The sequence below is a fragment of the Salvelinus namaycush genome, chromosome 3 (assembly GCF_016432855.1).
Source record: "Salvelinus namaycush isolate Seneca chromosome 3, SaNama_1.0, whole genome shotgun sequence".
Taxonomy (NCBI): domain Eukaryota; kingdom Metazoa; phylum Chordata; class Actinopteri; order Salmoniformes; family Salmonidae; genus Salvelinus; species Salvelinus namaycush.
The window spans coordinates 1,233,488-1,251,399 of record NC_052309.1 but is presented as its reverse complement, the minus strand read 5'-3'; the positions used below and the strand labels follow the sequence as shown (position 1 = coordinate 1,251,399).

General features: G+C 46.8%; 1 protein-coding gene across 1 annotated transcript in view; it reads left to right on the top strand.

Annotated features, from left to right (window-relative positions):
- LOC120044170 (coronin-7-like) overlaps positions 1–5,374 on the top strand; it is a 67,226-nt gene extending 61,852 nt beyond the window's left edge. Inside the window, exons 8-9 of the mRNA XM_038988754.1 lie at positions 5,018–5,104; positions 5,280–5,374. Of these exons, the coding sequence (XP_038844682.1) occupies positions 5,018–5,104; positions 5,280–5,366 (174 nt within the window). The 3' untranslated portion in view covers positions 5,367–5,374. The remainder of the gene's footprint in view (positions 1–5,017; positions 5,105–5,279) is intronic.
- The last annotated feature ends 12,538 nt before the right edge of the window (positions 5,375–17,912 follow it).

Here is a 17,912-nt window from a genome sequence, read left to right as displayed (position 1 = left end):
ATACGAGACCCCAACACTTCTGCTGAGTTCTCCATATACCTCACAGATGGTGTTGGATACAAGACCCCAACACTTCTGCTGAGTTCTCCATATACCTCACAGCTGGTGTTGGATACGAGACCCCAACACTTCTGCTGAGTTCTCCATATACCTCACAGCTGGTGTTGGATACGAGACCCCAACACTTCTGCTGAGTTCTCCATATACCTCACAGCTGGTGTTGGATACAAGACCCCAACACTTCTGCTGAGTTCTCCATATACCTCACAGATGGTGTTGGATACAAGACCCCAACACTTCTGCTGAGTTCTCCATATACCTCACAGCTGGTGTTGGATACGAGACCCCAACACTTCTGCTGAGTTCTCCATATACCTCACAGATGGTGTTGGATACAAGACCCCAACACTTCTGCTGAGTTCTCCATATACCTCACAGATGGTGTTGGATACGAGACCCCAACACTTCTGCTGAGTTCTCCATATACCTCACAGATGGTGTTGGATACAAGACCCCAACACTTCTGCTGAGTTCTCCATATACCTCACAGCTGGTGTTGGATACGAGACCCCAACACTTCTGCTGAGTTCTCCATATACCTCACAGCTGGTGTTGGATACGAGACCCCAACACTTCTGCTGAGTTCTCCATATACCTCACAGCTGGTGTTGGATACAAGACCCCAACACTTCTGCTGAGTTCTCCATATACCTCACAGCTGGTGTTGGATACGAGACCCCAACACTTCTGCTGAGTTCTCCATATACCTCACAGCTGGTGTTGGATACGAGACCCCAACACTTCTGCTGAGTTCTCCATATACCTCACAGCTGGTGTTGGATACGAGATCCCAACACTTCTGCTGAATTCTCCATATACCTCACAGCTGGTGTTGGATACGAGACCCCAACACTTCTGCTGAGTTCTCCATATACCTCACAGCTGGTGTTGGATACGAGACCCCAACACTTCTGCTGAGTTCTCCATATACCTCACAGCTGGTGTTGGATACAAGACCCCAACACTTCTGCTGAGTTCTCCATATACCTCACAGCTGGTGTTGGATACGAGACCCCAACACTTCTGCTGAGTTCTCCATATACCTCACAGATGGTGTTGGATACGAGACCCCAACACTTCTGCTGAGTTCTCCATATACCTCACAGCTGGTGTTGGATACGAGACCCCAACACTTCTGCTGAGTTCGCCATATACCTCACAGCTGGTGTTGGATACGAGACCCCAACACTTCTGCTGAGTTCTCCATATACCTCACAGATGGTGTTGGATACGAGGCCTGGTATGCTGCTCCAAGAGACAGTACATCTGAGGATTTCCTTTAAAGACCGCTCTATTGAAGTGTGTGTGTGTGGCAAATTCTACACGCTTCACAGTCAGGTGTAATACATCTAACTTTAACCTTGATGGTGGCCCAAACACACAATCAAACCTTTAACCTTGATGATAATGATATATGCACTTCATGCTACATTGATATGGACAGGACCATGGTAGGAGCAGAGCAGCTACACACACACACACACACACACACACACACACACACACACACACACACACACACACACACAGCCTTGGCCTGGTGTATTGAACTGGCTCAAGCCCTTTTGTTTTGGTTGGGCCATGTGTGGTGTGATGGCCCAGGGGAGAGGGAGAGGACCGACTGGGATTCCTTTCCATTGAAATCAATAGAGAACACATTTCCAAAGTGTAACTAACGTCCACCTCCCTGTACCGACCTATCCTCCCGCAAGGCCGTGAGCTTCTACAATCTGTCAATTCTCACATTTCTTTACAGGCTGAATTACTGTGCAACCAACCAGATCTATAAATGGCTGAAGGATTGTGTGTTTGTGAGTGCACATTAGTGTGTTTTGTCTATTTGATTGTGTGTGTGTGTGTGTGTGTGTGTACACGTGTGTACTTCTCTACTTGTGTGTGTCATTTGTCCTCCGTATGTAACCAGTGGAGAAGAGCCATGGAGAGAAAAACGCAATGAAGCGTTTAAATGAAGAAGTAAAGATGAACCAGACCATGTTTCTGTCCCCCTCAGCAGTTGATCCCCAAACCACAAGGCTGGGAGTGTGGTGAGGGAGACGTCAGAGAGGGGGGAGAGCAGGGAGGAGGGGAAGTGGGCTTTTAATTAGACCTGATAGGGCCCATATGTGTGATGGGTCCCACCCTGCACATGTGGAGAGCTCTTTGAGCAGAGGTTTATGTCTCATTTTCACCCCTGTTTTCTTCAACCTGTTGGTTCAGTCTCATATGTGATGGATGACCTTGGGGACTGCCACACATTCTAAAACGGGGATCTTCCCACAGTGAGTCCTGGCCTGACACTCAAACTTTAATCTAGAAGCTCTGCACTACACGGCAGCTCAGATTTTACCCCAGGTTTGTTTTTTCTTTCCTCCACTTGCACCCCCTGTTTTCTTAAACCTGTTGGTTCAGTCCCATACATGACAAAAAGCCTTGGGATTCAACCATTTTCTTGAATGAGGGGTTCCCACAGTTGACAGTGAGAGGCCTTGTCACTCTAACTACACGGCAGCTCGGGTATTCCACGTGTTTGTTTTTCCTCTGCCTTGCAGCGAGGTGATTAGTGTCGCTGTGCGAGCGCCCGGGGGCGACGACTGCCCTCTTTAGAGATGTCACCACACACAGCACACACACGTGTCAACCCTCTCCTTGTTGTTGCACAGCTGCGGTGTCACGCTCCTCCAAGGGTTGGCACGGCGACAGACGGGTGGTAAAAAACGACAACAGTAATTTGGGGGGGGACAAGCCCAGCGGCTTGCTCTGTGGAAACTTCCACTGAGCCTGTTAACTCAAAGCCCAGAGGAGGCTCTCAGCGTAACTGGAGTACTGTACACACACACACACACACACACACACACACACACACACACACACACACACACACACACACACAGAAATGCAGGCAGACATGGGAAGACACACACATGGATGAGCACAGACGGACGGACGGACGGACGGACGGACGGACGGACGGACAGGGGGCTTGTCTGTGTTTTTCAGACTTAAAGATCTGTGTCATTAGGCCAACCTAACCTCTGTTGTTCGTCACCCTTCCAGTTCCCTGACCTCATATCAATGTCAGGGGAGCAGCAGCCCCGAGGAACATTCCACAACGTTGTTTTAACATCAGTTTCCACTGAAGATCTTTAGGCATGTTGTGACAACTACTGTAACGTTAAACTAACTTCAGCTGTTAGTCACTCTTCCTCTTCCCTGTATCAGTGTCAAGGGAGCAGGAACCATGTCTAACATTCTCACAACATTGTTATGACACCTAAGCTACTGTGCCGTTACGCAAAAGCTAAGCTCAGTTGTTACATCCTTCCTCTTCCCTGACCCTGTGTCAGTTTCAGGGCAGCCCTGTCTAACAGTATCTTATGTTGCAACAATGTTGTTCTAACAATGTTGTTTTGACACCAATTTCCATGGTAGCAGTGTTTCAGTAACATAGAGACTCTGTCATAGCAGTAATAGAACCTGGTGTCGGGGGCAGAAGTCACCTAGTTTGGTTCAACAACAATAACAAGCCTTTCATTCATTATTTCATTTGGACAAGTCCTGGTTTGTCCTCTGTGGATCTCTCACAAGCAGCACTAGAGAACAGTCTCTTGTTTCCCCTCCACTTTGGATGAGTCAGTCTGTCAATCACTCTGTCGTCACTGTCCTCTCCAGGCTGTCCTCTCCAGGCTGTCCTCTTTTGAGACGATCTCTCATTGTTTGTCATTATCTTAATGTTGATCTCACACACCGTCCTTCGCTGTCAACAACACGTTTATCAGCAAGACGCCTAGTAGTAGTATAGTCTTCATCTACTACTGTAACTGTGACGTCTTCATCTCTACTGTACCTGTGACGTCTTCATCTCTACTACTGTAACTGTGACGTCTTCATCTCTACTACTGTAACTGTGACGTCTTCATCTACTACTGTAACTGTGACGTCTTCATCTACTACTGTAACTGTGACGTCTTCATCTACTACTGTACCTGTGACGTCTTCATCTCTACTACTGTAACTGTGACGTCTTCATCTCTACTACTGTAACTGTGACGTCTTCATCTCTACTACTGTAACTGTGACGTCTTCATCTACTACTGTACCTGTGACGTCTTCATCTACTACTGTACCTGTGACGTCTTCATCTACTACTGTACCTGTGACGTCTTCATCTCTACTACTGTAACTGTGACGTCTTCATCTCTACTACTGTAACTGTGACGTCTTCATCTACTACTGTAACTGTGACGTCTTCACCTACTACTGTACCTGTGACGTCTTCATCTCTACTACTGTACCTGTGACGTCTTCATCTCTACTACTGTACCTGTGACGTCTTCATCTACTACTGTAACTGTGACGTCTTCATCTACTACTGTAACTGTGACGTCTTCATCTACTACTGTACCTGTGACGTCTTCATCTACTACTGTAACTGTGACGTCTTCATCTCTACTACTGTACCTGTGACGTCTTCATCTACTACTGTACCTGTGACGTCTTCATCTACTACTGTACCTGTGACGTCTTCATCTACTACTGTACCTGTGACGTCTTCATCTACTACTGTACCTGTGACGTCTTCATCTACTACTGTAACTGTGACGTCTTCATCTCTACTACTGTACCTGTGACGTCTTCATCTCTACTACTGTACCTGTGACGTCTTCACCTCTACTACTGTACCTGTGACGTCTTCACCTCTACTACTGTAACTGTGACGTCTTCACCTCTACTACTGTAACTGTGACGTCTTCATCTACTACTGTAACTGTGACGTCTTCACCTCTACTACTGTAACTGTGACGTCCATGTTGTTTGAGTCATATTTGCTGTAAAACATCATGACTCTTAGCCATAACAAGTTGCTCAATGTGTCTCTCCCTCATTGCCTCTCTGTCTGTGACCTTAACCTAACCCAGGTATTCAATCAAACTCTGTGTTCTCCTGTGTGTCTCTACAGAGTGCCCAGGGACTTCAGAGTAACAAGGACTCTCGAATCCTTTGGGTCAAGGACTCTGACCACATACTGACCACTGGCTTCGATCAGGTGACGACATTACTACACACACATTTTTAAGTGTGTGTGTGATTTTGTTTGTTTGTGTGTGACATGATTTTATGTTCAGATGCATGGTCGTGTGTGTGTGTGTGTGTGTGTGTGTGTGTGTGTGTGTGTGTGTGTTATAAAGTGTATTTATTAAACTACATGATTATGTGTACAGATGCGGGGTCGGGAGGTGAGACTGTGGGACAGCAGGAAGTTGGGATCCTCTCTGGGCTCTGCCAACCTGGGCACCTCCAATGGGTGAGTACACATTGACCATGCTGTTAGTCTGTCTGTATGTGTTAGGGGTGTGTGTGGGCCTTGCCATAGGCCTTCTCGTGTGTGTGTGTGTGTGTGTGTGTGTGTGTGTGTGTGTGTGTGTGTGTGTGTGTGTGTGTGTGTGTGTGTGTGTGTGTGTGTGTGTGTGTGTGTGTGTGTTGGAGTGTCCAGGAGCCGGCCCCCCACCCAGTTTGCCACGGATGAGAGCTGGATATCTATGATATGCAGTGTGTCTTTATGTTCAGTGTACATTTACTCTGCAGCCTGTTGTGGTATGAGTACAAACTGCACATAAGCCTATGTTTTATGTGTGTGTGGCTTGTGTCTAGGCCCCTACATGTTCTAGCCTGTGTCCCAAATGGCACCTTATATTCCCTATGTAGTACACTACTGTTGAGCGTGGCCCATAGGGCTCTGGTCCAAAGTAGCACACTCTATAGGGAATAGCGTTCCATTTAGGACACAGCCTCAGAATGCTGAGATTTCGGACCCCCCAGACTTATGACAGTACCTCTTTACATTCCGAGCATTTCCTGGGTCCTGTCCCAAACAGAGGAGCCCCTCTTCCTTCCTCCGTCCTCTCAAAGACAAGTCTGTCTGTCTGGGCAGGGGACGGGGTGAGGGGTTATAGGTCATTGTAGCAGTGCGTGCTCACATGTCTGCAAGAAAGCAGACACACACACACACACACACACACACACTACTATGCTACGTTACTCGCTGGAGGAAGCCTGAATAGGAATGGACTGTTCCCCATGGTGCGATAAACACACTCACATTGGCCACCAGCCTCTCTCAATCTCTCCTCTGACCTCTCCCAATCTCTCCTCTGACCTCTCTCAATCTCTCCTCTGACCTCTCTCAATCTCTCCTCTGACCTCTCTCAATCTCTCCTCTGACCTCTCTCAATCTCTCCTCTGACCTCTCTCAATCTCTCCTCTGACCTCTCCCAATCTCTCCTCTGACCTCTCTCAATCTCTCCTCTGACCTCTCTCAATCTCTCCTCTGACCTCTCCCAATCCTCCACTCCCTGCGTTTATTTTTCCAAACGCGTCTGCTGAGGAGCGGAGGAGAGAGGGAGCGTGGCCGGGCTCCAGAGGGAGGGAGGGAACGAGGGAGAAATGGTGCTGGAGTCCCTCTGTGGGCGTGAACCATGCATCTCTTTGTTACTGTAAACAGGTTTGCAGGAGCCAACGACCAACCCTGGCCAGGCGACAAGCGTTTCCTTCTGCATGTGAGTGAGTGAGTGAGTGAGTGAGTGAGTGAGTGAGTGAGTGAGTGAGTGAGTGAGTGAGTGAGTGCTGGCTGGCGGTCAGAGAGAGAGAGACGTGGGATGATGTGTTTGTGCTGCTTAGTTGCTCTGTTGTGCCACTTCTATGGTAGCAGGGGTATTGGTTCTGGTCCTTGGTTCTGATCATCAGTGGTTCTGATCAGTGGTTCTGCTCAGTGGTTCTGGTCCTTGCTTCAGTTCTTCAGGACAGGTGTTTGGCTGGTGCCCCAGGCCCAACCTGTCACCCAGTAACTGTACTGTGGAGGTGGATGAGGGGTGTGTGTGTTTGTATAGGCATGGGGTGAGTTTGAGATGTGTGATCTGTGAAGAACTTTACAGGGACAGTTATAGCTAAGTGTGACATAGTTCCAGTTCTTTTACTAGTTCAGGACTAGCACACAACACAGAGAGACATTCTCCTCAGAATGCCACTGATCGGAATGTTCCTGCTTTGGGAATCTGTGTTTGTGTGAGAGTCGTTTGGGAGTTTACACAGCAAGAGGCCTGCATATCCATCTATCCGGCCCCTCTCTTTCCCTCCCTCCCTCCCTCCCTCCCTCCCTCCCTCCCTCCCTCCCTCCCTCCCTCCCTCCCTCCCTCCCTCCTGCCATTCCCAATGAACAACTCATCTCCATTTCCTGTCAGTTTGACTGTAGAAGATATCAGGCTGCCTGTAAGCCTCTGGATGCCTCTGGAACCTCCTTGTGGTGTCTGATGCTCTCCTCAGCTATTCACTGTAGAAATCAAATATATTTTCAGCTCTCCAAATCAGCTCAATAGTGAACACTCAGATTTCATAAAGTGGTATGCAAAATATGTTTTGGTAAGTGAAATGTATCCCTTTTTTCCCCCCAAGATGTTTTGAGGGCTCTGAACAGCACTATAGTGTTTTAAGTCGTAGCCTACAGTGACCACAAGTAGTGGACGTCAGCTCTTTTAGTCATTTTCCTGGGCTTCTAAAATATCACTATCAAATACTGTTTCATAAGTTATTTTGGTATGAGCACATTTGTCTTTATTGAGGTGGAAACAAGCTGTTTGAAGAGGAGTTAGGAATGTGTAGTTTCTCTGAAACACTGTTTCCAGAGGTATCACACACAATCATTATCTGGCAGCTTGTTATGAGGTTTATGTGTTTGTGTCCTAGTCTCTTCTTTAGGGCGAGGAATGTCTGTTTGCTCAGCCTCTGTTAACTGGCTATGTGGATGTGATGGGCCTAGGAGACTAGGAGAGGAACACTCTGTGTGAAGAATCTGGCATTGCTGTGAGGACCTCTACTCCTTCTCATCTGGTTACAAGCTGCCACTGCACATTCTGTCTTCTCTCTTGCTCTCTCGCTCTCTCTCTTTTCTCCCTCTCTCTCTCTCTCTCTCTCTCTCTCCCTCTCTACCTCTCGCTCTCTCTTCTCTCGCTCTCTCGCTCTCTCTTCTCTCGCTCTCTATCCCTCTCTTCTCTCTCTCTCTCGCTCGCTCTCTGTCAAAACATTCTCACTGTCTATCTGACAGACATCAGAAACACCATCTCTTTCTTTTTCTCCAAAGGAAAAACGTGTAACTGTTGCTAGTACTTTTGATTGAAGCTAATGTACTTAAGTCAGACATTTGGAATGGGCATAATTGTAGCATCCCTTGACCCTTGACCTTTAGCTCAACTGACCTGCCATCTTGGAACAGCCACAGTCTTATTGCTTCAACATGTCCATGTATAGCCTAGCAGCTAGCCCAATAGCTTCCCAGTGATTTGACTGATGGTTATGGTGGAGTGCTCTCGTTTGTGGCAGGGGTCCAGTTGCTGTCTCAGTCAGTTGGCTGTCATTCCCAAGGTCACTTCCCCTCCAGATGCTACTAGCCCACACCTGATAGAAAACAGATACCCATATAGCTAATCAGTAGACTGGACAGACTGGCTCAGATGTCTTGTTTCTCTTTCTGTCTGTCTGTCTGTTTGTCTTGCTCTCGTTCTGTCTCCTTCTTTCTCTTTGTCTCTCTTTCCCTCTCCCTCTGCCTTCTCCCTCTCTTTCTTGTTCTCTAGCTCCCCCTCCCACTCTTTTCCTCTCTCTACCCCCTTCCCTTTCTCCATACATCTCACCCTCCATCCTCCTATTCCAAGCCTATCTGTGCTCCCTGTCCAAACTTCTCTTTCAGACCCAAGCTAATCTCCTTCCTGGTTTCCATCCAGAATAAACTGGGAATTGGGAGTTTAATTGGGGGTAAAATGTAATCACTACTTCCTATTAAATCACAATCATCCCACAGGTCAGCCCGGGTTTTATTTAGATAAATAGTCTGAGCTCTTATTTTGTAATCAGAAAACAGAGGTACAGTAATGCTCCTGGGTTGTGTTCATTTGGCACCAAATGGAAGAAAACGGGCCAAAACGGGAAGGTACTATCTGAACTTGTCCAATGACACACTTGTTTTAGTTTTCCGTTGCACAAGGTTTCACTACAGTGTGCACTAATGAATACAACCATGGTGTATGTGGTGACTTCAGTCTGGTTTGGCTCCAAGCGCAACACATTGAGTGCGTCATCATATTAATTGTTATTCATTGATTGTTATAATCTGTTTCTAGATGGTTGATAACAGGGCTGTGGGGGAGAATGTCTCGTTACTCTACCATGTATTTCCATTGTTTCTCTGTTATTATAAATCTCCATGCAGGCTGTTGGCTGTGATATATACCACTAGCGAGAGGGGACACCTAGTGTGGGGTTGTACTGTTGCTCGTGATGAGACACACACATGCACAAACATCCCCTATGACCCTCAAACTCCTCTCTGGACCTGGATGCCAGTTCCACTGTGTGTTTTCATTGTTCCCCTCTAACCAGGGACAGATTTAGACCTGGATACCAGTTCCACTGTGTGTTTTCATTGTTCCCCTCTAACCAGGGACAGATTTAGACCTGGATACCAGTTCCACTGTGTGTTTTCATTGTTCCCCTCTAACCAGGGACAGATTTAGACCTGGATGCCAGTTCCACTGTGTGTTTTCATTGTTCCCCTCTAACCAGGGACAGATTTAGACCTGGATGCCAGTTCCACTGTGTGTTTTCATTGTTCCCCTCTAACCAGGGACAGATTTAGACCTGGATGCCAGTTCCACTGTGTGTTTTCATTGTTCCCCTCTAACCAGGGACAGATTTAGACCTGGATGCCAGTTCCACTGTGTGTTTTCATTGTTCCCCTCTAACCAGGGACAGATTTAGACCTGGATGCCAGTTCCACTGTGTGTTTTCATTGTTCCCCTCTAACCAGGGACAGATTTAGACCTGGATGCCAGTTCCACTGTGTGTTTTCATTGTTCCCCTCTAACCAGGGACAGATTTAGACCTGGATGCCAGTTCCACTGTGTGTTTTCATTGTTCCCCTCTAACCAGGGACAGATTTAGACCTGGATGCCAGTTCCACTGTGTGTTTTCATTGTTCCCCTCTAACCAGGGACAGATTTAGACCTGGATGCCAGTTCCACTGTGTGTTTTCATTGTTCCCCTCTAACCAGGGACAGATTTAGACCTGGATGCCAGTTCCACTGTGTGTTTTCATTGTTCCCCTCTAACCAGGGACAGATTTAGACCTGGATGCCAGTTCCACTGTGTGTTTTCATTGTTCCCCTCTAACCAGGGACAGATTTAGACCTGGATGCCAGTTCCACTGTGTGTTTTCATTGTTCCCCTCTAACCAGGGACAGATTTAGACCTGGATGCCAGTTCCACTGTGTGTTTTCATTGTTCCCCTCTAACCAGGGACAGATTTAGACCTGGATGCCAGTTCCACTGTGTGTTTTCATTGTTCCCCTCTAACCAGGGACAGATTTAGACCTGGATGCCAGTTCCACTGTGTGTTTTCATTGTTCCCCTCTAACCAGGGACAGATTTAGACCTGGATGCCAGTTCCACTGTGTGTTTTCATTGTTCCCCTCTAACCAGGGACAGATTTAGACCTGGATGCCAGTTCCACTGTGTGTTTTCATTGTTCCCCTCTAACCAGGGACAGATTTAGACCTGGATGCCAGTTCCACTGTGTGTTTTCATTGTTCCCCTCTAACCAGGGACAGATTTAGACCTGGATGCCAGTTCCACTGTGTGTTTTCATTGTTCCCCTCTAACCAGGGACAGATTTAGACCTGGATGCCAGTTCCACTGTGTGTTTTCATTGTTCCCCTCTAACCAGGGACAGATTTAGACCTGGATGCCAGTTCCACTGTGTGTTTTCATTGTTCCCCTCTAACCAGGGACAGATTTAGACCTGGATGCCAGTTCCACTGTGTGTTTTCATTGTTCCCCTCTAACCAGGGACAGATTTAGACCTGGATGCCAGTTCCACTGTGTGTTTTCATTGTTCCCCTCTAACCAGGGACAGATTTAGACCTGGATGCCAGTTCCACTGTGTGTTTTCATTGTTCCCCTCTAACCAGGGACAGATTTAGACCTGGATGCCAGTTCCACTGTGTGTTTTCATTGTTCCCTCTACATGGCATCACTTCAGGTCTAACTCCTCAACATGGCATCACTTCAGGTCTAACTCCTCAACATGGCATCACTTCAGGTCTAACTCCTCAACATGGCATCACTTCAGGTCTAACTCCTCAACATGGCATCACTTCAGGTCTAACTCCTCAACATGGCATCCCTTCAGGTCTAACTCCTCAACATGGCATCACTTCAGGTCTAACTCCTCAACATGGCATCACTTCAGGTCTAACTCCTCAACATGGCACCACTTCAGGTCTAACTCCTCAACATGGCATCACTTCAGGTCTAACTCCTCAACATGGCATCACTTCAGGTCTAACTCCTCAACATGGCATCACTTCAGGTCTAACTCCTCAACATTGCACTTAAGGGCGCACTTCTGGGTCATGTTCAGTAGGTACCAAATAGAAGAAAATGGTACAAAACAGAGTGATAAGGGGAGGTACTATCTGAGCATGTCCAATAAGAAATGCATTTATTTTCCCACGTTGCAAAACGATTTGCTACATCTGCCTTAATGAAGACAGCCCAGAGTCAGTAGGATAATGAATGTACTCTACCAAACCACACTACTATGTTGATTCTGAAACCAATCCTGGAAACCAGAGTCAAATATCCTAGCAGTGTATTTATTGGGCCTGAGATTGAGATAAAGAGGGATTTGTCCTTTATTTATTTTTACCACGACTGCTTTTCATTTAATGTACTGTGCTTAATGGGTGTAATCCAAGCATCACGCTGGCTCCTCTCAGGTTGGCCGTGTTGTGTCACAGTTTGGAAGGACTGTTTGCTTTGGAACATCATGGTGTGGACTCTCTTTCTTTCTCTCTCTCTCTTTCTTTCTTTCTCTCTTTCTTTCTCTCGTTCTTTCTTTCTCTCGTTCTTTCTTTCTTTCTCTCGTTCTTTCTTTCTCTCGTTCTTTCTCTCTCTCCTCCAGTTAAGCTTTTGGGGAATAGAACTTGGATGAGGAATGATGGCGAAAAATGTTTGTCTCTTTCTTTCTTTGTCCCCCCCCCCCCTCTCTCTCTCTCCCCCCCTTTCTCTCTCTCTCTCCGTTCCCCTCCCCCTCTCTCTCTCTCCATTCCCCTCCCCCTCTCTCTCTCTCCGTTCCCCCCCTCTCTCTCTCTCCCCCCCTTTCTCTCTCTCTCTCCGTTCCCCTCCCCCTCTCTCTCTCCATTCCCCTCCCCCTCTCTCTCTCTCCGTTCCCCCCCTCTCTCTCTCTCCGTCCCCCTCTCTTTCTCCATAAAGGTAATTATAAGGACTTTAATAGGACCTTCTGGTCTGGTTGTAATCAGTCAATTTTAAAATTGGACTCAATTACAACCAGCTTGTTCAGTAAAAACTGCATGGCGACATCATGGCGATTACCTGGGCTAGCTGTGTTTCCTGTCAGCTTCCTGTTACACACACACACGCGCTGGGTGAGGGGATTGTTGGTACAGGGTTAACTAGGGAGGTGCTAGTGGTGATGCGTAGTGCCTGCACTATATATTAGCTGGTAAATGTGCCATTCAGCTGACAGGGGGATCAGAGAGGGTCATCTGGTTTGGATGCAGCATGACTGAACTGACTAAACTCAGCCAGGCTTCTGGATTTCACCCTCTTAATTGTCTGCAGTCACTGGAATGTTCCGCTCCTCTCAGCACAAACACACTTGTCTTACACACACACACGGACGGACGGACGGACGGACGGAGACAGGGGCACAGAGACACACAACCAGATGGCGACAGGGGCACAGACACACACACGAGCGGCACCACCACACATCACCATATCATCATTCTAACCTCAGTACTATTATGTGCCTCCAGTCTGGACTGACTGATGATGAAAATAGAGTGTTTGACTAGACCGACCTCTGCTGCTGGTTGGACTAGTCTGGACACACACTCTTCCTCAGAGGCAGCAGTGCTGAGAGACTTCTCTGTCAGAGCTGTGTGTGTGTGTGGTGGGGGGGTTAAGTCTGGGGTTTGGGGGTGGGGGTCTCAGGTTGTGGTTTGGGTTTGGGTTTGGGTTTAGTTGGGTCTAAGTGTGATAGATGAAAAGGTCTTATAGAAGTGAGGGCCGGTGGTTGGTTGAAGGTTTGGGTTTGATTATGGGCCAAGTTGTGTCTTGAATTAAGGGGTCTTATAGAAGTCATGGTTGGGGTTGGGGGAAGTTGGAGTGGGGGTATTTTGGGCGGGGATTCCAGACCTCTCCTGGCCAGCTTTGAGGTGGGACTATGGGACTAGCCCTCTGGCCTTAGTCACTGTGTGTCTAATGTATGCTGGCTGGTGTTGTGGCTGAGACTGTGGGTGTAATTAATGTATGCTGCTCGGTGTCGTGGGTGTAATTAATGTATGCTGGTCGGTGTTGTGGCTGAGACTGTGGGTGTAATTAATGTATGCTGGTCGGTGTTGTGGCTGAGACTGTGGGTGTAATTAATGTATGCTGGTCGGTGTCGTGGCTGAGACTGTGGGTGTAATTAATGTATGCTGGTCGGTGTCGTGGTTGAGACTGTGGGTGTAATTAATGTATGCTGGTCGGTGTCGTGGGTGTAATTAATGTATGCTGGTCGGTGTCGTGGTTGAGACTGTGGGTGTAATTAATGTATGCTGGTCGGTGTCGTGGCTGAGACTGTGGGTGTAATTAATGTATGCTGGTAGGTGTCGTGGCTGAGACTGTGGGTGTAATTAATGTATGCTGGTAGGTGTCGTGGCTGAGACTGTGGGTGTAATTAATGTATGCTGGCCGGTGTCGTGGTTGAGACTGTGGGTGTAATTAATGTATGCTGGTAGGTGTCGTGGCTGAGACTGTGGGTGTAATTAATGTATGCTGGTAGGTATCGTGGCTGAGACTGTGTGTGTAATTAATGTATGCTGGTAGGTGTTGTGGCTGAGACTGTGGGTGTAATTAATGTATGCTGGTCGGTGTTGTGGTTGAGACTGTGTGTGTAATTAATGTATGCTGGCCGGTGTCGTGGTTGAGACTGTGGGTGTAATTAATGTATGCTGGTAGGTGTCGTGGTTGAGACTGTGTGTGTAATTAATGTATGCTGGTCGGTGTTGTGGTTGAGACTGTGTGTGTAATTAATGTATGCTAGTCGGTGTCGTGGCTGAGACTGTGTGTGTAATTAATGTATGCTGGTAGGTGTTGTGGTTGAGACTGTGTGTGTAATTAATGTATGCTGGTAGGTGTCGTGGCTGAGACTGTGTGTGTAATTAATGTATGCTAGGCGGTGTCGTGGTTGAGACTGTGGGTGTAATTAATGTATGCTGGCCGGTGTCGTGGTTGAGACTGTGGGTGTAATTAATGTATGCTGGCCGGTGTTGTGGCTGAGACTGTGGGTGTAATTAATGTATGCTGGTCGGTGTCGTGGTTGAGACTGTGGGTGTAATTAATGTATGCTGGTAGGTGTCGGGGCTGAGACTGTGTGTGTATTTAATGTATGCTGACCGGTGTCGTGGCTGAGACTGTGGGTGTAATTAATGTATGCTGGTTGGTGTCGTGGGTGTAATTAATGTATGCTGACCGGTGTCGTGGCTGAGACTGTGTGTGTAATTAATGTATGCTGACCGGTGTCGTGGTTGAGACTGTGGGTGTAATTAATGTATGCTGACCGGTGTCGTGGTTGAGACTGTGGGTGTAATTAATGTATGCTGGCCGGTGTCGTGGTTGAGACTGTGGGTGTAATTAATGTATGCTGGTTGGTGTCGTGGGTGTAATTAATGTATGCTGGTCGGTGTTGTGGCTGAGACTGTGTGTGTAATTAATGTATGCTGACCGGTGTCGTGGTTGAGACTGTGGGTGTAATTAATGTATGCTGACCGGTGTCGTGGTTGAGACTGTGGGTGTAATTAATGTATGCTGGCCGGTGTCGTGGTTGAGACTGTGGGTGTAATTAATGTATGCTGGTTGGTGTCGTGGGTGTAATTAATGTATGCTGGTCGGTGTTGTGGCTGAGACTGTGTGTGTAATTAATGTATGCTGACCGGTGTCGTGGTTGAGACTGTGGGTGTAATTAATGTATGCTGGTAGGTGTCGTGGCTGAGACTGTGGGTGTAATTAATGTATGCTGGTCGGTGTTGTGGCTGAGACTGTGTGTGTAATTAATGTATGCTGGTCGGTGTCGTGGCTGAGACTGTGGGTGTAATTAATGTATGCTGGTCGGTGTTGTGGCTGAGACTGTGTGTGTAATTAATGTATGCTGGTAGGTGTCGTGGTTGAGACTGTGTGTGTAATTAATGTATGCTGGTCGGTGTTGTGGTTGAGACTGTGTGTGTAATTAATGTATGCTAGTCGGTGTCGTGGTTGAGACTGTGGGTGTAATTAATGTATGCTGGTTGGTGTCGTGGGTGTAATTAATGTATGCTGGTCGGTGTTGTGGCTGAGACTGTGTGTGTAATTAATGTATGCTGACCGGTGTCGTGGTTGAGACTGTGGGTGTAATTAATGTATGCTGACCGGTGTCGTGGTTGAGACTGTGGGTGTAATTAATGTATGCTGGCCGGTGTCGTGGTTGAGACTGTGGGTGTAATTAATGTATGCTGGTTGGTGTCGTGGGTGTAATTAATGTATGCTGGTCGGTGTTGTGGCTGAGACTGTGTGTGTAATTAATGTATGCTGACCGGTGTCGTGGTTGAGACTGTGGGTGTAATTAATGTATGCTGGTAGGTGTCGTGGCTGAGACTGTGGGTGTAATTAATGTATGCTGGTCGGTGTTGTGGCTGAGACTGTGTGTGTAATTAATGTATGCTGGTCGGTGTCGTGGCTGAGACTGTGGGTGTAATTAATGTATGCTGGTCGGTGTTGTGGCTGAGACTGTGTGTGTAATTAATGTATGCTGGTCGGTGTTCCATAAAAACTGTTCCGTGCTCACAGGATAAAAACTGTTCCGTGCTCACAGGATAAAAACTGTTCCGTGCTCACAGGATAAAAACGGTTCCGTGCTCACAGGATAAAAACTGTTCCGTGCTCACAGGATAAAAACTGTTCCGTGCTCACAGGATAAAAACGGTTCCGTGCTCGCAGGATGAAAACTGTTCCGTGCTCACAGGATAAAAACTGTTCTGTGCTCACAGGATAAAAACTGCCGCTCCCAATTCGCTCCATCCATTAAGATCACAATTTAAGCAACACCCATCTATCTTGGTGATTACCTGGACCTACCAATTGGTTTTGAATTATTGAAACCAAACCATATGATTTTAATGAAAAGTTATTTAATAAACATGAAAAGGTGAATGTAAGAAGCTCTTATCATTTCAAATAGACTACATGTCATATTAAACAGCATATAAACACTCTAAATAGGTCAGGAGCCAGACAGGGAGCCTAAGAAGGAACCAAAATGAATTATTTAGGCTGTATTATATCAATTATTTCAAGGCTACAGCTACAAAGAAATACATTGTGAAGCATTTGGGAGTGTGACACTGGCTGGTAGGGACATAAAGCTCTCAGCATTTAAACAACATTATGTTGTATTAAGTCATTATAGTCTATAAATTGAGCATACAGTCTCTTACTTACTTAGAATTAAATACAAATTCAATTAAAAATGCCTTATTAGGCTCAGTGCCTTTGAATTCTTTTTTAGAAACATGAGTTTGGCCAGTCTGTTGCTTCAGGCTCATGTGATGGTGTCTGGAGAGCCGGTCAGCAGCAGAGAACATCCTCTCAGACCTTGCAGAGCCACTGGGGATGCTAAACACCTTCGGTACACTCTTGCCAGGCTGGGCAGAGATGCAGAGTTGTTTTTATTACATTTTCTATTGGTAGGCCTAAAGGTTTTTAGGCAAAATAACCCATATAAAAGGGAAAGCTCCTTGGAATTGGGAATATGCCAGGCCTGTTGGGCCCAAATCAATTATGGCCTATTGTATAGAAAATAGAACAAAAATGAACAAAACTTTTAAGAACTTTTATTTTTAGTTTGTCAATATTTTGCTAGAATGACACACTTAGTTATCTACCACCTTGTTCCTTTCTGTTAGCATGTGCAGGTAGTAAGTACACCATCATGCTTTAGGGATATGTGTCTTTTCAGATTCCACAATGATTCTTTAGTTGTGGACACTACATCACCACACTCCCTCTCTTCTTTAGTTGTGGACACTACATCACCACACTCCCTCTCTTCTTTAGTTGTGGACACTACATCACCGCACTCCCTCTCTTCTTTAGTCGTGGACACTACATCACCACACTCCCTCTCTTCTTTAGTTGTGGACACTACATCACCACACTCCCTCTCTTCTTTAGTAGTGGACACTACATCGCCACACTCCCTCTCTTCTTTAGTCGTGGACACTACATCACCACATTCCCTCTCTTCTTTAGTTGTGGACACTACATCACCACGCTCCCTCTCTTCTTTAGTTGTGCACACTACATCACCGCACTCTCTCTCTTCTTTAGTAGTGGACACTACATCACCACACTCCCTCTCTTCTTTAGTAGTGGACACTACATCACCGCACTCCCTCTCTTCTTTAGTTGTGGACACTACATCACCGCACTCCCTCTCTTCTTTAGTTGTGGACACTACATCACCGCACTCCCTCTCTTCTTTAGTTGTGGACACTACATCACCGCACTCCCTCTCTTCTTTAGTTGTGGACACTACATCACCACACTCCCTCTCTTCTTTAGTAGTGGACACTACATCACCACACTCCCTCTCTTCTTTAGTTGTGGACACTACATCACCACACTCCCTCTCTTCTTTAGTTGTGGACACTACATCACCACGCTCCCTCTCTTCTTTAGTCGTGGACACTACATCACCACAATCCCTCTCT